The sequence below is a fragment of the Xenopus laevis genome, chromosome 2S, assembly GCF_017654675.1.
Source record: "Xenopus laevis strain J_2021 chromosome 2S, Xenopus_laevis_v10.1, whole genome shotgun sequence".
NCBI classification, from domain to species: Eukaryota; Metazoa; Chordata; class Amphibia; order Anura; family Pipidae; genus Xenopus; species Xenopus laevis.
This window is the reverse complement of record NC_054374.1, coordinates 40,689,347-40,714,432: the sequence shown is the minus strand read 5'-3', so window position 1 is coordinate 40,714,432 and position 25,086 is coordinate 40,689,347. Positions and strand designations below refer to the sequence as shown.

The 25,086-nt window shown below is 38.1% G+C and overlaps 1 protein-coding gene across 1 annotated transcript in view; it reads right to left on the bottom strand.

The window, feature by feature from the left end:
- Positions 1-25,086, bottom strand: part of pitpnm3.S (PITPNM family member 3 S homeolog) — a 251,653-nt gene that overhangs the window by 25,035 nt on the left and 201,532 nt on the right. The window contains exons 8-11 of the mRNA XM_041583703.1: positions 19,166-19,353; positions 18,044-18,216; positions 9,273-9,443; positions 686-880 (exon numbers count right to left, since the gene is read on the bottom strand). Coding sequence (XP_041439637.1) covers positions 686-880; positions 9,273-9,443; positions 18,044-18,216; positions 19,166-19,353 — 727 coding nt within the window. The remainder of the gene's footprint in view (positions 1-685; positions 881-9,272; positions 9,444-18,043; positions 18,217-19,165; positions 19,354-25,086) is intronic.

Here is a 25,086-nt window from a genome sequence, read left to right as displayed (position 1 = left end):
ACAAGCTATTAAACATGCTGGGCTAATTCAAATAATTACACCTGTGTAGATGACTGACTTGCAGATAAATACTACTTTGTATGTTTGTGCTTGCATGGAAGTGAATTAACCTCATACTCCTCCTTAACAAGGTCAGCCAATCAGCCCACCATAGCTGACTTACACTGTACAAGACAGTCAAAATCTTAATGTGTAATGGAAGAAAATTCAAATTCTAGGCAATGTTCCAATAATATTCATTAATTAAACATTCTCAATGGTTTAAAGGTGATTAATACATGCAGTTTCAGGTGAAAGCAGTGTTTATTCCTTTTTGACGTCTGAGTCAGGTCTCCTCTAGGTCTTTTAATCAGCTTTAATCAGCCGACTTTGTTTCAGGAGCCAGGAGAGCAAAGAATACAACTATGCAGATACTGCATGCAATAGCAATTACCTTGCTTTTATGTTTATATTTGAATTCATATATACTGGAAATTGCTTAGAATTACATTTTCTATCACTGTGCAAAATACAGTTTTGGTTGAAGGACCTTGTTCATTTTACTTTTTGGATCCAGCTGGTTTGTCAGTGGTCGATATCACTTTCTCATTAAAAAAAAAAGTTGCTTAAGCAATTAAGATCTCTCATTCCTTGTGCATTTGCACAGCCAAGTAACTAAGATGCAGCTGTATAACAGACAACTTACTATTGGCAATCTTTGCTGAAGGCAAGCTTTCTGAAGACCCAGACATCTCGCTGCTCATGCTCAACAGGCTCGACCTTCTGGATTTTCTCTGTGTTGGGGTGGATAGGCTGGCTGGTGGAGATGTATCAGCTGAAGATGTGTTATTGGTGGTAGAGTGTTCTACAAAAGCAGCACTGCAGGCTTGGATAGCATCTCCTGCAAAATGAAAAGCACACCATTTTTTTTAGATCTATCTGTATAGGGTAAATATGTCTATGTCTATCCAAAATAGCAAAATACAGATTTTATTTCAATGCAAAGTATAGTTCATTTATTCTTCAACCCTCGTTTGACTTATTTTTTTGGTAATGCCTATGATGCCAAAATGCCTTAAATCATGGGAAAACTTGTTTTTTTTCAAAACACATCAGTTAATAGTGTTGCTCCAGCAGAATTCTGCACTGAAATCCATTTTTTAAAAGAGCAAACAGATTTTGATATATTCAAGTTTGAAATCTGACATGGAGCTAGACAATTTCCCAGTTGCCTCCAGTCATGTGACTTGTGCTCTGATAAACTTCAATCACTTTTTACTGCTGTACTGCAAGTTGGAGTGATATCATCCCTTCCCCCCCCCAGCAGCCTAACAACAGAACAATGGGAAGGTAACGAGATAGCAGCTCCCTAACAAGATAACAGCTGCCCGGAAGATCTAAGAACAGCACTTAATACTAAAAGCCAAGTCTAACTGAGACTGAGTCAGTTACATTAAGTAGGAGAAATAACAGCCTGCCAGAAAGTAATTCCATCCTAAGGGCTATTCCACACGGGGAGATAGCCACGCGTTTGCGGTCGCGGCGACAAAGCGCCGCGCCAGTCGCCGCGACCGGCGCAGGCGACAGTTTTGTATGGGCGCCTATGTAAAAACGCCTGTGCTAACCACACGAGGCGATGCGCTTTTCAACAGTCGCCTGAAAATGCCTCGCCAGGCATTTTCAGGCGACTGTTGAAAAGCGCATCGCCTCGTGTGGTTAGCACAGGCGCTTTGTCGCCGCGACCGCAAACGCGTGGCTATCTCCCCGTGTGGACTAGCCCTAAAGAGCAGGCACAAGTCACATGACTGGGGCAGCTGGGAAACTGACAAAATGTCTAGCCCCATGTCAGATTTCAAAGCAGAATTCTGCTGGAGCAGCACTATTAACTGATGTGTTTTGGAAAAAACATGTTTTCCATGACAGTATCATTTTGCTGCCCGAGGCAGCACTCACCTTGTCAGCACCAGACAGGAGTCGGGGGTCCACGTGCAGAAAGCACAATAGTGCTCTCTGCACTAGAAGAGTTAAATTTCTGGGTAGAAAATCGGAAATTCAGCTCTTAAAGTTATCTGGGGCAGCATTTTTGCCACCCCTGGCAACCAGGGAGTCGCTGCCGTCTGAGGCGAGTGTCTTAACTCGACCTCATTGGCGGAGCGCCCCTGATTACTATTGAGTGCATCCTATATTACACAGACTTGTACACAATGTAACAGGCCACTGCTATGAAATATCTCCACTGAAACAAATATTAACTGTAATAAGCCCCTTTATAAGCAACACATTTTAACAGTTTAATATTCTTTAAAATTTGCCAAAGTGTGCCACTTTAGTCATCTATTTGGTTTTCCATAGAAGGCAACAAAAAGCATTAGTTTTTTTTACAGGGCTGTATGATGTATACATTTACAAGGTCATTTTCTGGTCACGAGGGCACTTCTAAGTAAAAAGGGTCCACAGTAAAAGCCCACTCTCTCCTGCCCTAAATTCATACCTTGTTATTTCTGTCTTAAAAAAATATAAAAGTGTAAACATTTTAAAGGGATACATAAAAAAAATTATAAAAATAAATATTGAAGACCAATTGAAAAGTTGTTTAGAATTGACCATTTTATAAAATACTAAAGGTGAACCACCCCCTTTAATGTAACTGTACTATATATATATATATATATATATATATATATATATATATATATATATATATATATATATTTATTATTGTATTGACCCCTGTTTGTTCTGTTGATTTATTGTTTTGCTGTATAGTGCTGCCTATATAAGTAGCGCTATATTAATAACTTTTCCCAAAGGACCTGTTATTTTATATTGTTACAATTACTTATTTGCTTATCTTGAAATTGTTATAAAAGTCTTATATGCAGCTGAGGCTGTTCTGGGCTTTCTGCCAAAAGACAATTAAGTTAGAAACTTAGTTTCTTTTTCAGAGAAAAATGGGACTTTCCAGTGCAAACATGGGACTGCAGGTTAAGCTTTCAAAAGAGGGACTGTCCCTCTAAAAACGGGACAGTTGGGAGGTATGAAACAGGAAGTCGGCATTGTAAAGTCGCCTGCAACCCTCAAGAGGTGGACTGATGTCCAAAGAGATACCCCTAAGTTCTGGCCTTATAAGAGCAAACCACTATTTTGTCCTAATTACTTATTATATGTAAATAATACATATACATACAATCATAATACAAATACATAAAATCAGTAATATTATATTGTAAAATGAAAACTCCAGTGCCGGATGAGGTTTGTATATTTCTGGACTGTTGAGTTAAATGGTATTTGTCTGGCTCAGATGCTTGTCACAAAGAATCACTTCTGCATCAGTCAGAGCTGATGGGATGAGGGACAAAACTTAATAACACTGCACTGGATGGGCTGCTGCAGTGATGTGATAATGAACAATGGCAGTCTTTTCAACGCCGAATGTGGAGTTAATGTCACTTTCCAGAGGCAACTAACTTCATTATGCATTGGCCTAGTCACAGATAAAAGAATGTTTTAGTGAAAACATATACCCAGGTTCAATGAATACCAATTTTATCCTTTAGCTTCCAGCAATATCAGCAGACCCCCTTCATTGTGCAAAGCAGTTTAGGCTACATGTATGCATTACAGGACAAGCCTGATCCCATTCACAGCTGCTTTACAAACCAAGAGTAGCAGACTTTTCTCACGCACATACCGTATATACTCGTGTATAAGCCGAGTTTTTCAGCCTCCAAAATCTGCTGAAAAAGTGTACCTCGGCTTATACACGAGTCAATGTGCACAATCACCTGAAGCGCGCTCATGCAATGTCCTTCATGCGGCAGTGGCATACATCTTCCCATGCGCGCTCCTGCCATTGGCGTCTATACTACTCGCCTAGCTCATCGCAGGGCCTGCTGCCTGCTAAGCTGCACGGCGCCTGCCGAGGGGACCCGATCCGGTGCCACAGTGGGGCCCATCAGACAGGACCCCACAGGGCAACTGCTCCCGCCCCTGCCCCCATCTCCCCGCCACCACCGGAACCCGCCAGGGAAACAACACAGACGACAGCAGCACGGAGAATGAGCAGCCGCATCGCAAAACACTGGTGAGACAGTGACTCATCCACGGCCCCACACCCGGACCCGCGTCAGCCGCCAACACGCCGACAGAGAATGTGGATGCCCCCAGCAAGCGGCCGACCAAGCCACTGGAGCCCATGTGAGTAGCTGCTCACCAGGCTGAGTTCTGTTCCTGCAGATCGGTGGCATTCTGTACCGTAATTACGGTATCTTTATTTGTTGTTCTGCTTTTTATTAGCACTGGTGCCTGCATAAAGAGGCATTGTATAGGATCCAATCACAGGCAGGATCCAACCTGTAGCTCAGCATATTATCCCAAGTGGGGAAACCACTGCTCTAGGGATGAGAAGGTATAGAAACTATAAACTGCATTTCCCAGCAGCCTTTGCCAGTCTAAGTCACTAAAGGATTCTGGGAGTTGTAGTTGCAATAGCTGCTGAGTTTCAGGTTTACATTGTCCTCTTAGTGACTTATAACCCTGTCTGGTCATTGTTCAACAGCATATACTCCCAATAAGAGTATGGAATGTCAAGTGCTTTTGTCTCTCTCTCTTGCATTGCATCTCATGTGTGTACCGGTATGTACAGATATCACAACACAGTGTGTACTGGAATGCACCCTAGGCTTATACTCGAGTCAATAAGGTTTCCCAGTTTTTGTAGGTAAAATTAGGTACCTCGGCTTATACTCGGGTCGGCTTATACACAAGTATATACGGTAAATCCCTGCATTGCCATTATGTTAACATTTAAAAATATATAAGGCCTAATGGGTTTTGTTTTATTTAACAGTGCACATAGGTCAATAACTTTTATAGTAGCAATATTGATAAATGATAAGACAGGACTAATACAAATACATTAGAGGACATTATAGACAGCGGGGGATCTTTTTTTTCCATAAAAAGTATCACAGCACCAGAGGCCACCCCTTTAGACTAGAGGAACAGAACTTTCATTTGAAATAGTATAGATGGTGTCATGATACAGGCCTGTAAGAGTTAATAAAACAAGCCAAGGTATCAGGAAAAAAAATTTCTGCACCAAAATCAGATGCATAACAGGCCTCTTTACAATAAGATCTGAAATTAGCCATGAGTAAAGGGGTCACAGTCTGTGATGCCCTGCCCAAGCCCTGGCTGATAAGAGCCATTCCATGTGGAGGAGTGAAAACCCTTGGAGGGGGAACATAAAGTTCACAGCAAGGCCCCTCACAGATGAAATGGAGGTTACACTTTACTCAAACATATTTATCAGCAGAGAATTTGTATAGAGATTGGTACATATAGATTATGTGAGTGTATGGAGGGGTCAGTGTGTATGTATTAGGGATGCACCGAATCCAAGATTCGGTTGGGGATTCGGCCTTTTTTAGCAGATTCGGATTCGGGCGAATCCTTCTGCCTGACTGAACCGAATCCGAATCCTAATTTGCACATGCAAATTAGGGGCGGGTAGGGAAGTAGCATGGCTTTTTGTCACAAAACAAAGGGGTAAAATATGTTTTTACCTTCCCACCCCTAATTTGCATATGCAAATTAGGATTTGGTTCAGTATTTGGCTGAATCTTTCGCAAAGGATTCAGGCGTTCGGCCGAATCCAAAATAGTGGGTTCAGTGCATCCCTAGTATGTATGGGCGCTGGATTTCATTTGGAGAGGTTGAACTTGATGGACTTTGGTCTTTTTTCAACCCAACTTAACTATCATCATCATCATCATTTATTTAACGTGCCAACACTTTACGCAGTGCTTTACTTTAGTTTACAATGAACAGGGAACAAATGGTGAATAACAAACAAATGTTTACAAAGTACAGCAGTAAAGGGCCCGACTTGTTTACAACTAAAGGTTGGGGTACAAATGAGACATAAGGATTTTAGAAACAAATTTGTGGTTAATGATACAGCAGGGGGGCTTCATTGTTTAAGTGATACTGTCATCAGAAAACATGTTTTTCAAAACGCATCAGTTAATAGTGCTACTCCAGCAGAATTCTGCACTGAAATCCATTTCTCAAAAGAGCAAACAGATTTTTTTATATTAAATTTTGAAATATGACATGGGGCTAGACATTTTGTCAATTTCCCAGCTGCCCCAGGGCCCAGTCATGTGACTTGTGCCTGCACTTAAAGGGGAGAAATGCTTTCTGGCAGGCTGCTGTGTCTCAGTGAGACATGAGTTTTTACTATTGAGTGTTGTTCTTAGATCTACCAGGCAGCTGTTATCTTGTGTTAGGGAGCTGCTATCTGGTTACCTTCCCATTGTTCTTTTGTTTGGCTGCTGGGGGGGAAAAAGGGAGGGGGTGATATCACTCTAACTTGCAGTACAGCAGTAAAGAGTGATTGAAGTTTATCAGAGCACAAGTCACATGACTGGAGGCAGCTGGGAAACTGACAATATGTCTAGCCCCATGTCAGAGTTCAAAATTGAATATAAAAAAATCTGTTTGCTCTTTTGAGAAATGGATTTCAGTGCAGAATTCTGGAGCAGCACTATTAACTAATTAATTTACCATGACAGTATCCCTTTAAGGTCCTTGAATGTAAGTGTGAGTAGTTTGAATTTGATTTTAGAGGAGATTGGACGCCAGTGAAAGGATATACATATGGGAGCAGCTTATGTATGTAACATCACTGCAACCCAAACCCACAACCCACATTTTTAACTGCTTGAACCCACTACTTGACCTGCAACTTCTTTATCCACAACCCTATATATATATATATATATATATATATATATATATATATATATATATATATATTAAGGTAATAAATATAGATAAGACCCACAGACATCCATACTCACATCTGAAATTCCTACCAGCAAACCATAGGATACCCAACCAGTTGCAAGACTCAAGCCAGTGATCTGTGTGACCATGCCTGAAAGGCAGCTCTTAGAATTGATACAATGGTTGCTAGAATTTCACGAAGCTACTGAGAAATGTATCAACTAGTGCAACAAATTGTAACAGTTCAGAGTCTGCATCTGGATTACTGAGCTGCCAGACTGAAACACCAGAGACAGGAACATTACATTTAAATTTTGATGAATAAGTAAAGCATTAGAGAGTTTATTATATTGTCCCCTTATATAGTTATACATAATTATCATATCACCCTTAACTGCCTCTTCTCCAGTGTAAACAGCCCGACTTGGCCAGTATTTATTTTTAACTGAGACTTTTCATACCCTTTACCAGCTTAGTTGCCTTTCTTTGGGCTTCTCTAATTCAGTAATATCCCCTTTAAGCAATGGAGACCAAAACTTTATAGCATATTCTAGATGGGGCCTTACTATCACTAGCGTAAAGGAATAACCCCCTCCTCAAGCACATCTATACCCCTTTTAATACAGCTCAGAGCCTTATTTGGCCTTGCAGCTGATAAGCAGCCCATATTAAAAACGCATTCGCTTATTCTTTGCATATATAATGCAGACAACTGTAATGGTGCTTATAAAGTTCAAATTAAGAGAAAATGGCTAATTACAGTGCTGTTAGTTCACTGTAATCATTTCTGTTAGCTCCCTGTCTCAATAAATATTACAGGTCATTTCTTAGTATTCATCTGCAAAATCCTTCACTGATATACAGCGTTATATTTCACAAAAGGAAAATGATACTAAACCCCTTTCAAGGAAGCAGCTAAAATGCTGTTGTTACAATAGAAAGCAATTGAATAATGTATTACAGTAGATGGAAATTTCTCTTGCTATGCCCAGAACAGAATTTAAATTGGCACAATTAGAATCAGTTTGTATTATAAGTACGATATGTAAGCGCACATACAATTCAAAGCCACATAGACCCAATTACCAGTATTTTAAACCATATTGGGTATTGAGGATATGGGTAAGATTTATATTTGCTTCTAAAGAGAGGAAAACACAAACAGTGAGCAATTTTGTGTGCACGTATAAGGTATGTAATTTCATGTAAAATATTGCTTGAAGGGTAGTTGCAGCCATTCACTTAGGATGACATGTAAGTAAGAAGCACTTTTAACAATATACTGTATAGAATTACAGCTATGTTCTGTATTCCCACCTGCTCTACATTATGAGCTACTACAAGCATTACTGTCTTTTTCCCTTTTGAGCACCTGAGCATATTTACTAACCGTATACAAAGACACAAACCCCCGAATATAATAAAAGGCACTAAGTTTGCCCGGGGCAGTAACCAATATCAACTTTTGTTTTTAAACAGGTGACCAGTAAATGCTACCTGCTGATTGGTTGCTATGGGTTACTGCAACTGGGCAAATTGAGTATATTTTATTACCTAACCCTAAAAGGCTGTTGCTCACTAGGATTTTGTGCTCACTTTTATGCTCAGTCCATTTTTGAAATGTGCTCTCTACTTTAGGCCCACATTATTGCAATAATTCACAATATGATATACAGCTCAGTGTATCCAAGTAGTGCTTGCATATAAAGACATGCATTGTGTTGAGCATGCACCCTCCATCTCCCACCAATGAATATTTCAATGGCAAGCACCAATGTTCAACTAATAAACAAAGAAACATAACATGACAGATTAAATTAAAGTACCTCTTTAGCACAGATATTAATTATTGTTGATATTATCGGTATAAGTATATGGTTGCATGCAGGGGTAGGACTGGACTGGCAGGACAAACCTTGGTGGGCCCTGGCTCTTTTGGGACAACCAACCCAGACCCAATCCTGCCCCATTGCTTCCCCCTCTGCCCTTCCTCCCTCGACCTAGACTAGATCTGGCTGTGCTCCCCCGCTTTACTCTCTCCCTTGATCCTAACCCGATCTGGCCTCCCCTCTGCTACCCTCCCTCAATCCAGACCTGATTGTGGCCCCTCATCTCTCCCCTGCAACCCATCCTCCCTGACCATGTCAAAAGTTAAGCAATAAGGATGGTTCACGACCATGAGGAGGGCCTTGTGGTGGGTAAGTGGGCGGGTGGCGGGCCGTAGAGGGGGTGTGGGGCCCTGGGGTAGCAACCCCAGTGGACCTCACATACCCCAGCCCGAACCTGGATGCATGCTACATAGCTATATTTCAGGCCCAAAATCTCAAGCCCAATATTTACATCACTGCATGATTTTAAGGCTTTAAAATAAATAATTAGTGGGATGCCAAAGATAAAAGAGGACAGGTGAAGTTTAAAAATACTTAAAAGGGGGACAAAAGGGGTACAGTTGGGGATGTGTATTCCTTTTAAATTACATTTAATTTTTTTGACATTACCTAAAAGATAGGACTTGCCATCGCCCAGAGGATTCTTCTGGTATCTGGGCACATAAAATGGTGGAAGCATGTGGAAAGACTTCTCCAAAAGTGGCTCCAGCCTCGAAGCTGATGGGTCAGCAGAGTGGAAGAAACTGTAGACTTGGGTGCAAGCAGGATGGGCTCGGCACACTGTGGGTAGAGAGAAGAACATGAGCAGTTCAGGCATACCTTTAATATTTTAGCATCATCTGTATTAACATTTTAAATTCATTGCACCCTGTGTCCTTTTATGCTATCACTTAGGAGTAATCTCTGCTGAATATAATCATAATAGTGTTGTTTTATCTAATGATTTCTAATCACAAAATATTCTTAGTGGGCATATTTGATGTATTATAATGGCATGAAGAAAATAATTGACATTTGATGTGTTAGAAAATCTGAGTGTAGCTTTTTATGTATACGAAATGTAAGGGCAGACTAATGTCAACAAAATGAAATGTGACATTTTGGAAACATTTTAGATTTTTGAGCAAACACAGAAAAGGGGGATAGAAACGGCATTAATTTGCAGTCTTGTATAGTGCTTAAACATTGTGTTGAACTAAAGCTTGGCTAGACAAAAATGTTGGCTAGAAAAGTTGCACACTATGCTCATGTGCCTGCTCAAGATCTGTGTCAGTAGCTCCCTATCTTTTCAATTTATTCATTGCACCTGCTCTGAGCTTAGGGGCCGACAATATAAAGTATATATAGAATATAAAAGTCACAATATAAGGCTTAGTAATTAATTTCAGGCCTGGATTTTTAGCAAGGCAACAAAAGCCCAGGCTAGGGTGGCACAAATTAAGGGCCAACATGCCAACTAGCCGCATGCAATGTACTCTGGAGTCTAGGCACACAGATCAAATTTCCCTGATTTTCCAAAAGAAGCTCCCTGTGTACTTTAACCAACATAATAAAACATTGAAACTCAGACCTTGTGAAATCCCTTATTTTCTATGAGGGAAGGAAAAACTTCAATAATCTATATATATATGTTAATTTATTTATTAAATGTATTTATTAAAAACACATTATTCCTTTCTGGTCACATCTCAGCTAGGATAACTATGTTTTTTACCCATTTCATCTGTCCCTATGACTTTCACCCGCAGCTTCTTTTCCTGTCTCTACCAATTCTTGTTTCAAAGTTATTTTAGCAGATTTAAGGAATGGAGATCGAAACTACTTTTTATTTTTTTCCCCCTCTAAAGAAAGAAAGAAAGAGAGAGAAAAAGAAAGAAAGAGAGAAAGAAAGAAAGAAAGAAAGAAAGAAAGAAAGAAAGAAAGAAAGAAAGAGAGAGAAAAAGAGAAAGAAAGAAAGAAAGAAACAGAAAGAAAAAGAAAGAAAGCGAGAGAGAGAGAGAAAAAGAAAGAGAATAAAGAAAAAGAAAGAAACAAAGAGAATAAAGAAACAAAGAAACAAATAGAGAGAATCAAAAAAATCTACAAATAAACAGCATTTATCAACCAATTAAATAACATTCATGAAATGAACACAATAAAAGAGGAAAATGTATAAAATGGTCAGTGGAGATACATGCATGTAATAGACTTAATATTAGGGATGCACCGAATCCACTATTTTGGATTTGGCCGAACCCCGAATCCGTCCCGAAAGATTCGGCCGAACACCGAATTCGAATTCTAATTTGCATATGCAAATTAGGGGTGGGAAGTGGAAAACATTTTTTACTTCCTTGTTTTGTGACAAAAATTCACGCAATTTGCCTTCCCGCCCCTAATTTACATATGCAAATTAGGATTCGGTTCAGCCTGGCAGAAGGATTCGGCCGAATCCGAATCCTGTTGAAAAAGGCCGAATCCTGGCCGAATCCCGAACAGAATCCTGGATTCGGTGCATCCCTACTTAATATTGTAATGATGCTTTGATTTTGTTGTTACATACTAGATGAACTCAATGAGATTCTGGTATGAAACAAAGCAGTACCAGCATAGTTTTACTATACAATGTGCAAAAGCAAATAAACCTGTTTAGTTCACTTAGTTCACTGCACTAAGCTGGTCCTAGACAGCTCCCAGCACGTTTTCATAGTCCATGATACAATTTGCTGGATATTTGACAAAGATTTGACTTAGGCTTGTTGACCATAAAATAAAGCATCATAAATGTCATACAAACTAAACTAGAAGATCATGTTATATAACTTCATTTAGTAAGTACTGTATTTGATGATTCAGTTCCACTGTATTTGGTTCTGTCTCAGCTCCAGAAAATCCTGAATTCTGTATAAACTATTATTTTGATTTGGTGTTTTAAAGTGCTCCCATTAAGCCAAACTGCTGTCAATAAATACAAGTGATATAGGACTAAGGCAGAACTGCTGTAATTGTCAAAACTGAACTTTCTGTACCTTACCAGAATAGCTGCCACATGCAGAAGTACTGGCCACGTGAAATAACAAAGGGCATATTGTTTATTATTTGTGGCAATATCTTCCACAATTTTTTAATCCAAAGGCCCAGATTTGTATGCAGGCCACAATATTGCCTGGGCCTAGGGCAGCAAAGTTCGGGGACGGAATGACCAACTGGCCACATTTGGAATAGAGAAAAGTGCCGGCAATCAAGGGAACAGCACCAGGGAAGCAGTGGCGAGTTGAGTAGGTGAAGTGAAGATGTTTGTGGGAGGAGGTATGCGAGCGGCATGGGGGGTGCAAAATGAACAGTGAAAGTATTATTACTCTAACCATTCTATTTAGCTTCTGCCCGGAATATTCATACTTCCCTCAAAATATTTTGTTATACTGCATACTGAATATTTTTTCGCTCACATCACACCAATATTTTAGATTCCCCTCTGCCAAACACAGGGCACAGCCTGGACAGAGTCTCATCACTAGTTACAGAAGATTAAAAAGGATTACAGTATAAAATCCCATTTTCCATTACCATTAGTGTATGAATCTTTTTTTGGATTCTACTCAAGCAAAATTCTAATTAATAGACACAGAGCCTTGATACAATATATTCTGACTAAACCTCTCTCTCCCCAGAAGACAAAGAAAATATAACTGTTCATATAGACTAAGTTAAGGGAAGCTTGTATACAAAGAAATCATTCTTACGTCCATTCTCTGCTCTCCTTCCATCTCCTAGTCAGCATGTAACCACCTATATCTACTTGTCAACAATTTCTACTGTACACAATCAGATAATAATGGCATCCAGTGAGGGGATGAAAAGTATTTCTCAATGGGCTTTATTCCAAAGTGTAATATTACTCTATGCTGCTTTGTGAGTTTAAAATGTTTAGTTTGGACACAGTGGGGACAAATCATTGTTTTGTTCTGCTCACATCTGTTATCCAAACTAGAAGCAATAAAATAAATACATCAGCATGTTTTATAGCGACCCTTGTTCCTTTAATTTGAAGCTGTTCCATACTTAGGATCATCTATAGACATCTACAAAAGAAAGAAAAGTGTGTAGAAAGCTAGAAATATGGATAACGGGTAAGCCAGATCATCAGCTGGTAAGCAAACTAAATACAATTAAAGATGAAAATAATAAAATCATTTACCACTACTTCATCTGCACTAAAGGTGTGCTTCTGCCATCAGCATATTGTTTATCTTATGAATCTATCTTGAATCTAACCCTACAAGTATACCAATTTTAATGTGCTCTATGCACCTGTTGGTCATTTTTATATGTCCTGGCTATGTTTATTATAAATTGTATAGTATTATACATTGAGTAAAATAATTTCTAATATTAAATTGGTAAATAATTTGGTGATTTAATATTAATTGTCATAGTATAGCTGCATGCTCTATGGTAGTGATAACCTTACAAAAGCTTATTTTCCCTTTTGCATTCACACACTGAATGGAACCAATTACCCTGCCTGTATTTTTTTGTAGTGTGGGAAGAAATTCAGAGGAAACCCACACAAGCACAGAACATACAAACTTCTTGTAGATAGCATTTTACAGTAGGAATAACTTTGTTATCACAGTCATTGCTGTGCCGCCTATTTCAGTCCCTGTGTCTAGTGCACATGCTACAGAGGGTTCTCAGCTATAATGTTCTCTGAAATGTTTGTGTTTTATTATCAGTCCATACACAACTGTATTCAAAGCATTTTTCTTCTACCAGCTCGTACTTGGTTTTATTAGAATTGAAATTGTCAGTTATGGGCAGATTTGTCAAAGTTCGAATTTTGAATTTATGTGAATTATTTTTTACTCTAATAAATTTGAATATACTCACAACCCGAATGGGAGGTTATTTAAGAAAAAAATTCAACGTATAATATTCGATCAAATAGTCCCAACCCGAAAATTCCAATCGAATTCCAATCGAGCTTTCCCCTCCGAAAAAACTCAAATCTCAGGAAGGAAATTAACATATTCTAACAGACCTCTGCCATTGAATTGTAAATGAACTTGACAGGTTTTAGCCTTGAATATTCAAATTAGAACTGTTTCCATGGTTGTGGTGTGATAAATCTCACATTCGAATTTACATTCGAATTGGAAGCGCATCTTATGGACCTTAACACAGACACAACAACAACCAAACATGGAACAGAGCTGCAAATATCAGGAGGGAAGCAGATTAGCAACTAAGACCAGAAAGCAGAATTAGTTCAGGGAATGCAGAGATCAAGAGCTGTTGGCAACAGGCCAAAGTCAGAGAAGGAAGAGTTCAAGCAAAGTCAGTAACAGGCCAAGTTCAGGGCAGGCAGAGTTCAATTACATCTACCTGTAGATGTCAGGTAGGGGTCAGGGAAGGCAGCAAGCAGTCAAACAAACCAGAAGGTAGACCAGGTCAGCAACAGGAACAACAGCAAGGATCAGAAGTTCAGACAGACATGGAAAAAAGCTAGACATACAGTAGAAAGAAGCACTGGACACTTTTCAGTGTCCTCATAAAGGAGGCAAGCATTAGGTACAGTTGGTTGCTTATGCCAATGAAGCATGCTAGAGAAGTTTATTAGTAGGGCACAATGTTTCTTACAATATTTGGCTACATACGTGTGTTAATAACAATGCTATCTATACATGCTAGAAATGAACTTTTTTTTAAAATAATCACTATATCTAGTGTTTACTATTACTGCCAACTTACTACTGTCTATACCCTAGTTACCCCAGACCACACCCCTTGCTGGTGTTTATTAACTGCTAAAGAGACCACAGCTTCAGCCTTGTTGAGCCCCATATATGCTCAGTGACAGGACTGGGATTCAACTGTAACTTGGCACAAGAAACATATTTCTGCCTTCAGTCTAATGGTAAGGTGATTTTTAAATGATTGAAGGGTATTGGTATGCCTGGAGAGAGTCAATCAGAGAATAATAGAGGCTAACACTAGACAGAACCACATATTCATAAGAGCTAGGGAATACACATAAGAGGAAAATAATAATGCATTTAGCACTTAATATTTTTATTGACGAATGCAGAGAGAAAATAAAAGAAGAAGATATAATGGCTCTTTCATGCAGCTCAGGATGAAATGAATTCTTCAGGGACCAAGGCTCTTGTATTTGCATAACTGTTCTAAGAAACCTCATATGCTGAACCTGAGTGTTTTTCATATAAAGCTTCCCCATTAACAGCATTGACCTTTGCTCATCTTGCAACTAAACTCATTTTACTTATATTACTGATTTGAGTCAATGCTTAATGATATATAATACCTGTACATTTCCCTACTGTTTCCCAAATACTTTAAAATCCTTTACACCAACATACACTTACCAAGCACAGTCCTAAGTATTTCTATTTGGGTTCTAATTGTAATTGTGATATGGTTTCTTTTCCAGAAACATTCTAAAAATCCAAACACTACAACATTTGTTATGTTTGTTACTCATTATAGGTTTCATGCTTCAGAGAAACAGTAGATGCCAGAGAAGCTGTGTCTGACATGTTCCATCACCTTTCAATGGCTTCATTGTTTATGGTTTAAAAATCAGCACCGGGAACATTATAGTTCGTAGAACAATGAGAAAGTAGTGGGTTAATCAATGACCCAGCTTTAATCTATTTAGAGCCACACTGGTGCACATTTGCATCTAATGCGGTGCACTTAAGAAATGTAATCAGCCCCTAGGTCAAAAATGTGCATTATTTACAACAGAAAAAGGTTTCAAGAATCAACATATCTGACTTCTGGAAACCTTAAATCTGTCTTCACTAAATCATGAATAGTATTTCCAACATGGAATACCAACCATATGAAATATGAAGGGCAACAAGGGTTGCCACTTCACCCCTTCAAAGTTTGATTTGTGGCAGTCATGCATCCAGCTTGCAGTGTGTGTATTCAATACATGCCCTGCTTTAAATGGGTGAAATGGCAACCCTAGCAGCAGCAGAAAACATATTATAGATGAGAACAAGTCTATTAATGAAGAGGAAAAGAAAACCCCAAATGCAGACCTTTCAAACTGCTCCAGAGAACTCTTTTATTTCACGATTGTACAACGATTTCATAGATATCCAGATGATCATCTTGTACATAATATTGTGCTATGTAATTACACTAAATTCAAGAGAAAGTCTGGGCCAGTCTATAAACCAGTTAGTTTCTGACTGGCTTTACAAACATTCATGTTATAACCTATAGCTTCCATTAGGATGTCATGGATAGCCACATGGCACGACTACTGTACATGGCCAACTTGCAGTTGCTGTTTTAGGCCAAGAAGAAAAAGCATAACGATGAATAACTATGTCCCAGAACAAAACATTAAAACATTAAATGAAACAATACTACAGTTTTAGCTATCATTTTTCTTGAAACTGAAATTGAACAGTAAATTATGTTAAATGGTATGACAAGTTGTCTATACCAACATAATGCATTTCAGTGTAATCCCTTCATATTCAAAATGCCACTAAGATGAAATTTAAAAGCAGTTTGAAAATGAATTGCTGCATTGCCTCTGGAAATTCCAGGATTGATTAAACAAATCAAAGTGCAATTAATACTTTTATGGTCCAAGCAAGTGACACGTGAATGTAATAGCAGTCAATAAATATCAGGAACCACAGTGTTCATTACAAGAGATACAAGAGGCTTTTCTTTACCACTGAAACAGGATTCTGGCATTTTGCAGAACTGAATAAGTGTTAAATAGAATGAAAAAGGTTTAGTGCATATATCAGCTAATAGCACTCAATGCATACGTAAGTAAAACTGCTTTTAGGAATATTTTAATGGTTTTATAGCACTAAATCTTATTATAAGCATATGGGCAAATGTACATTTTAGTTAAAGTTTTTAAAACATTTCGGAATTCAAATAAACTTCATGTTGAGTGCATTATTATGTTGAGTAAATTAAGATAAGTTCCTTTGAATACTGCATAACAGAAAACAGAGATACAGAATGCTTGGGACCTGGGGCTTTCTGGATAATATGTATTTCAGTAATTTGGATTATGTACAAGGTACTGTTTTATTATTACAGAGAAAAAGGAAATAATTTTTTCAAATTTGGATTATTTGGATAGAATGGTGTATATGATTAATTTGGAGCTTTCTGTAAAAAAAACTGCCATACCTGTATTTTAAAATTCAAATAGACAGTTGATTCCCACTCAGTTACATGGGTTAATTCCATATTTACAATGTGTTGAACCAAATTAATATGGCTGCAGTGCAATAAAGCCCTATCCAGTCATGGACAGTATTTGGGTTTCACCAAATAACTTAAAATTTTGGCTTTAGACAAGTTTTAAATAATTAGGGCAATTTACAGTGAAACCTCTGTTTTATAACCCCTGATTTTATGTGTTCTCTCTGATTTTACATTCTCCCTGTTTCTGGCCCCCTGAAAAACTTTAAATGGGGGTTCTACTGTAATTTGAAACTGACATTTTGAATATTAATACAACTACACTTAAATTAGAATACAATATATAGGATTCCCTCACACATTTAGAAAAGTATATTGTGATGGAAATGTTTTTACAAGAGCTTCAGAAGGGTTAGGGTTCATGGAAAAGAAAATGTTAGATTCTTAAGTGGAGTACAGGTATGGGACCTGTTATCCAGAATGCCCAGGGACCTGGGGTTTTCCATATGAGCGGACTCATGTCAGTAATTTGGATCTCCATACCATAAGTTTGCTAGAAAATCATGTAAACATGAAATAAACCCATGTTTGGGTTTGTAAATTAAATTTAAAAAAAAAACGTATTTTGTTGAGCTGTTGATTGCTGTACTTTGTTGGGCTATTATTTGTTACCAGCACCCAGGCAAACAATACAATTTTGGTAGGAGTGTTCCTCCATTGGAATTCTAAGTTCTTGCACCTTCAACAAAATAAAACTTTTTTTATACCGTAAGTCCTGTGAGTGCGGCTACTTCAGTGACTTTCTTTTCATGAGTGCCCCGGCATCTTCTCCACTATATAAATATATATATATATATATATATATATATATATATATATATATATATATATATATATATATATATATATATAAACATCATATTTATATATATACAATATATATATATTTATATATACACATATGAATGGAGGATCAGCACTCTCTGTTGTGTGATCCTTCAGGCACTGTGGGACATATATATATATATATATATATATATATATATATATATATATATATATATATATATATATATATATACACATTGTGAATGTTACAGAATCAACTGCATGGAATGGCAAGTAGATTAGCAGGAAGAGCAAGTTTATCAGTTTGGGGCAAGTGTTTTTTTTGTTTTTTTAATCCTTACCATCCAAGCCAGGCAGAACTGTTCTCCTCATGGCTAATACTAGTCCCAGAGGTGAACCAAATAGGAAGAAGTCTGATACTTCGAAGTCAAACCGTCCCATGATTACTTCACAGAGATTGGAGCTTCCAGTTCTTGGAAAATCCATATCATCTTTCAAAACACTTGAATGGATACTTCAGAAGAAAAAAAGATAAATCAGAGTAAATTTCAAAACAGTGTAGTGTTTCATTTTCACCTCAGAAATTTTCTCTGTACCGAGTACTATTTGTTCCCATAGTAAATTGTTTTTTTTTATTGCAGAGATTTCATGGAAAATGAGACAGAATAATTGTACTGCTATATAAAAAGGCTAAGGGTCATCAGTGACAAACTACTATGTTTGGCAACAAAATTAATTATATACTGTATAGTCATTTTTATCATATGCTAGATCAATAGCATCTCTCCGTTTGCTATACTATCGATGGGTCCTTTTCTTGTGATTGGTAAATGCTGTCTCTCTTTGTTTATTTTTTCCATGGAGGTTAAATTAATGTATACTTTGGGTAGGTTTAGCCATAACAGATCAGTCACTGTCCTTGCCAATGGTAGACAGTAAGTAAAGGGCCGTTGTGAGTTTATTTTGCACCCGAGACTAGATTTTTAATCCAGCACAAGACACTGACCGAAGCAATGCCCGAGACACTGGGTAAATAAGCAATGGGTGCAGATTTGTGACCTTTAGCACTTGAATTTATTTTACCTATACTCAAGGCACAATTCTGAGTTATTTTGGGTGGACATCAAGGAGACGTCCACCCAAAAACAAAAAAGCAGAGAAATGTATCAGTTGTGATGTTATGTCACTAAGCAGCAAATATAAAATATAACATCATTAAGCAGCAGGAGGATCTTGCCATCTTGTCTCCCTAAGCATTTAATTTAATTCAGCACCTTGGACAGCATTGCATAATAGATGTGCTTTTATCATATCTCACACCGGAAACAGGCATTAACTGCCATGTTTATAATGAGTTTGCTTATTCTGGTGGCCTCACATCTTCATAGCTTGTTACTGTATATACAATTAAATTATTCTGACCCATAAAAATAAATATTTATAGCAATGAAACTCACAATTACCTAGACAGAAAAGCATGGTGCTGTGTTATTGTGTCACAGTCATAAGTTGATGAATCACTCTGCTTCCTTAGCAAAGGCTGTTTTGGTGCCCCATTATCCAAGACTCCTGAGATGTCAATATTGCTTTTGCTAAGACGCTTAGTACCTCGTAATCCAACGCTGTTATCTTCAGGTGGTGTGGAATTATCCTTATGGAAAACAGGAAAATATTAGTATAGAAATCCTGTGCTAAAGAAATACAAAAAGAATTCAATAACAAGAGGATGAAACAAGTAAATTCAGGGGCAGATTTATTATCCTGTGAATTTCAAGTTATGTGAAACTCGTTTAAATTAGTTTTTTTTTTAACCAACTATGATCATATTTATGAATAAGGTTGAATTGGGTAAATTCGATCAAAACGGTTTTATTCAATCAAGTTTTATATCGCACTACTTGGAGAGTGTATTTGAGGTTTTGGTTGCCCCACATTTAAATGAACTTCCTTTTCTGTCATTTTTTTCACACAGGAAGTCCTCCAGCAGCCATTTTTGCACCATTGCAGCCATTGTTTCATCACTTGCTATTTGGATAGCAGGAATCAAAGGGGCATATTGCTCCTGGTGCCGCTGCTCTTCCTGTAGCTGTTACTGCCTTACTGGCAGATTATAATTTCTTGCCAAGCCATCTTAACTTCAAACATTCTCCTTCAAACTAAAATAGCATCAGGTGAGGGGTTTTATTGGTAAACCATTGTTTCCCAGCATTCCATGCAGCTTAAGTAAAATTCTGAATTTGGAATATACTATACTATTTGGAATACTAATTATTGTAGTCTTTCAGGGAACTTGGCAGGTCAAAACAGGCGACAAAATGGGTTGCTAAATATATAGTTTGATAGAAAGTTGATAAATCTCAAATTCGATTTAAAACTTTCAAGTTTCTGATTTATGTATGTGAATTTCGAGTTCACACTTCTCAAAACTTGTATTCTATTACTCGCATTGGAGAGTTCTAGTTAATAAATATAGAAAATACGAATGACAACTCAAACATCTTGAAAAAAAACTCTCTCAGACTTTAATAAATCTGCCCTTAAAAGTTGTATAATGTCCACTTGTTAAATGGGACCTGTCATCCAAAAAAATATTCCAAATTCTACTTTATCAAGTCAGTCATGCAAAATAAACTTTAATCACAGTAAATAAATGATTTGAATATTGTTTCCTTCTGTCTATGGGCAAATTCACTAAAGGACGAAGCGCCTAACGCTAGCGTTAATTCGCTAGCATAGCGCATTTTCGTTCGACGATTCACTAATGGATGCTGGCGTAAATTCGCTAGTGTTACTTCGCACCCTTACGCCTGGCGAATTTGCGCAACGGACATAACTACGCAAATTCACTGATGTGCAAATTTTTCTGAACGCTACCTTTTACGCCAGACTTCCTTCGCCACCTCAGACCAGGCGAAGTGCAATAGAGTAGATAGGGATTGCTTCAAAAAAAGTTAAAACATTTTCTAAGTCCCAAAAACGTTTTTTCTTTTTTTATGGATGATAGGCTGAAAAAGATCCAAAAATTTTTTGGGGCTAACCTCCTTCCCCCCTACATTTCCTAACTCATGGCACCTTAACTATACAATGGGCACATGTGTAGGGCAAAATAAAAATTTTATTTGCTGTTTTGAAGGTTTCCCAGGCTTGTGTAGTGATGCTACATATACCTCCATTGTAACTTAAATTTTGCGCCGTATGCAAATTAATCATCGCTAGCGTAACTTCGCTTTGCTTGGTGAATTAACACCAGCGCAACTTCGCAACCTTACGCTTCTCCTGAGCGCAACTTCGGACTTTAGTGAATTTGCGTAGCGCTGGCTAAAATACTCCTGGTGAAGTGCGGTGAAGCGGACGCTGGCGCAACTACAAATCTTCGTGAATTTGCCCCAATGAATTCATAATTATAGCAAGCAGGCAGCAGCCATTTTGTGGACACTGTTATGAAGGCAAGCCTTGCATTGTCTCAAAATCTTATTTGTGCACCAGAATGGGGGACCTGTTGTCATCCCGATGCACTGGTTACACAGTTAAATGGTAAAGAGAGAAGAGGAATGTAGAGAGGGCAGTGACATCTAAGAAGGTCTGAATGGAAAGTGAAAGTAATTGCCTGCTCCACCTCTATTCCTGAGGCATAGAGGAGAGGCAGGCAATATTTGATTGACAGTTGAGATTTTTAAATTAGTTTACAACAGTTATGAGTGGATTAAAAAAAAAAAAAGAATTAGGATTCCATGTTTAATTTGAATTTCGATTTTTATTATACAGCTTTTATGTCTGGGTGACAGCTCCCCTTTAAGTTCCTTAGCAATATATACATGAGAAATGTGATAATGTTTCAATAGAATTAATTTAAATTGATTTCATGGAAAATCTATTGTCAGTGATGTGATGATAGGTTTGTGGGGGTTGTAGTTTGCAATTCCTTTGTGGGGCTGAAATGCAATTGCCCCTCATTTTATGGCTGATTTGTAGCTTTGTTTTTTTTTTGCTCATTCAAGATCAAAAATGATAAACTGGCATGGCTTCTCTGCATCACTTGCCAGTTTGCTGGAGTCATGTTCAGATAAGGATGGAACCTGTGCATAATCATAAGTCACGAAGCTTCCATGTACAGTATGTAACAGACTAAATACATGCAGGATCAGTGTTAAAACTGTTAAAATCAACACAGGCATTTTTTATTAGAACACTTACTGTATAAAGAAGACAGGCATATCTTGCTTAATACAGATCTCTTTTTAAATGCTTCAAGCATTATTCAGAATTCTGTACATTCATTGTGCAGTTTATTTGTAATGTTTATCACTCATTGCACCTAACCTTTGCAAAAATATTTGCTAGCAGTGTGCACAAGGTATTAAATCATCTAATAGTTATAGAGGGTGGAATATATTATAAGAATGGTTTATTAAGCAAGCAGAATATTTGCAGTAATTATTCCACCATCCTTTGTCGTGATCAAACATGACATGTTTCCTCACGCCCGTATCTAAAGAGTTGTCTCAAAAACTCACAGCGATAGATGCTGAGGAATATAAAACAGTCAGTAATGATGGGGTGTAACCATAACGGTGTAAGCAGGCTCAGGAAGCGTAATTCTACCCATCAAGCCTGCAAGCAGAGCTCTGGTAATGTCATTCTTTATTCTAGCTATTTTCTACATTTTCTTCTAGGCTCCATACAGCACAGCAATAACTGACCACCTTGGAAACTGTGTCTGTCTCCCCCCCCCTTCAACTGTCAAGTTCATAATGTGAATAAAAAAATGTACAAATAACATTCTGAATAAGAAATTATGAAAATATTCAAACAATCGAAATATTTATAAATTTTTTGTGCAGAAATTGTAGCTTTTTAAATGTCAGAAAAAAATTGTACTTATATTTTACAGCACTGCACAATATGTTGGCACTCTATAAAAACATGTTAATAATAATATAAGTTTGGTTCCATGCTCCAAGGACATTATCCTTTGCCACCATAATATATGATGTGACCCATGACAATACAGGGTGGCTGGAGAGCCAAACTTGAGAAAAAGAATACCTTCGCTGTCCATCTTCTAGTCCTTCAGCTGTTGAACACAAATGTCAGTGACAATAACTGTAACACTGCAGGCTGGACATTACCAGTGATAATAGTAAAATTAAGTCATAACCAAATGTGATAGTCTGTTGGTATTTATTTTTTTATTTTAGATTTTCTGGCCAAGAGACTCCCTAAATATCTATCTAAAATATCATAAAAGTACATCTGTAGATGCTTTGTCTGTTTTTTATCTTTGCAATGTAGCCATGTTGTAAATAAGTGTTAGTGTCTTCTATTGTTACCTCAGCTCCTTTTTCATTAGAAATATTATAGTTAGCAATGAAAGCACTCATGTTCCAGGGGCCCCTTGTTTCAGTTTCTTCCTGAAAAACAGTAATACATGAAACCAGGTGCACACCCACCTAACATGAGTGGTGGAGGTTAGTCACTTGCACCTGATTTAACTTGCACTATGCCTAGCTGAACTGATTATTCTCCTATTTGTGTCTGTATTGTACCTATTCTATGGGTGAGGAAACAACTTCCTTTTGTCTATCTTGACTTTGCTGGTATAACTCTGTATTTGTATCTTTTTATTTAAGTCTCTTTTTTTTTTTCTATTTATCAATATCCTTTTTAGGACAACACAGCTCTGTTAGAAAAAAGTATTTGCCAGTAGATGGCAGTCCGGTTACTCAGTAGGTATTTGGCCATCAAAAGATGTACACACCTGCTAAATCCATGGAGGGAGAGTGATTCAGTACAGATACAAGTGTTGTGATATATCTGTGGAATAACTGAATACACTTCACATGTTACGGTGGCTTTGACTGACTTGCTCCAATATATATCCAGCACAGTGTTGTGGCAGGGTTGACTACAGCAGAGTAGGACCATGATGACCGTGTCTGCCATTCATGAACTAAGTTCTGGACAACTTGGACAATCTTATGGGAGAAAAATCGACCACAGCTCTTGATAAAACTCCAAAACTGTTTTCGCAATTCCAGTTGCTCAACATGCCAACAGGCATGAATAAGATTAATAATAATAGCAGTCTTTTGCTGCAAAAGGAAAAAGGTCTCTAGTGAGACCAGGGAACCAGGAAAAACTCAACCTGTGACCTAGTCTAACCCGCACTCAACCCTAGCCTGCAAAATGTTTCCATTGTGGGACTCGCACCTGACCTGTCTTCTTGCTCTGTACACGCCTCAGTTTCCAAGACAAGAAATCTTCAGGAGCAGTGGAGGAGTGTATTTCTCCAGTCTAACCAGCACCCAAACAGCACCCAACCCTAATGCACAATTGGTTGGACAAATTCCAACCCGACAAACAGGTTCAAAACATCTGGCACTGAGAACAACAAAATCGATATAATACATAGAATTAAAACTAAGAAGTATGCAACTATTGCAGGACAAAGTGACTTATTGGTTAAATGGAAATAAAACACACAGGAAGAGAAAGTACAAAAATCCTGGCAAGACAGAATTTTAATTATTTAGTTAACTGAGGAAATGGGGAAGCTGCCTTAAAGAAGAAACAAACCCCTTATTAAAAAAATCCAACACCCCTATCCAACATCGACCCCCCCAGCCTAGCTGCTACCCCAGGCAAATGCCCCTAACTTTTTACTTACCCCTCAGTGCAGATTCAGGGATTGGAGTTCACGGCAGCCATATTCCAGGTCTTCGTGTCTTTTTCCGGCTCTTCGGCAATTTCTGTCCATTTTGGCACATTCGCAGTTGTCACAAGATAGGAAATTGCTCCAAGTGCGCATGCGCCACTCCTCCGGTCTCATTCTCAGGTTTCCTGAAGACCCGGAAAATGGCTGCTGTGAACTCCAATCCCTGAATCTGCACTGAGGGGTAATTAAGAAGTTAGGGGCATTTGCCCAGGGTAGCAGCTAGGCTGGGGGCGAGGAGGGAGGGATGGTCTATGTGGGGTGGGGGTAGGGTTTTTGTAATAAGGGATTTGTTTCTCCTTTAAATATTTAAATTCTGGAAAGGTTGGAGGGGAGCTGCAGGAACTAATTCTGCAACTGTCTATCCCTTGCACCCACAGGAACAGCAATGAAACTGTAAGCTCAGTACAGGTTGGGTTGGACTAAACATAATGGAGGCTTCAATGGGCAGGCTAGACATGAGTGCTACTTAGGGGTCCTATATCTGCAGCCCTTTCCTTGCAGATTTTTTATTTGTTCTTATTAGATATTTATTGTTAATATTGTCAAGCTGAAGGCTACACGTTGCTAATTGGTCATGCTGTGCATTTATTCGTATTCACTGTTTTGAATTGGACAAACGGGTTTGTTTTTTAAATGGGGGGAAATACAAAGTCCTTTTTGGTAATTTTA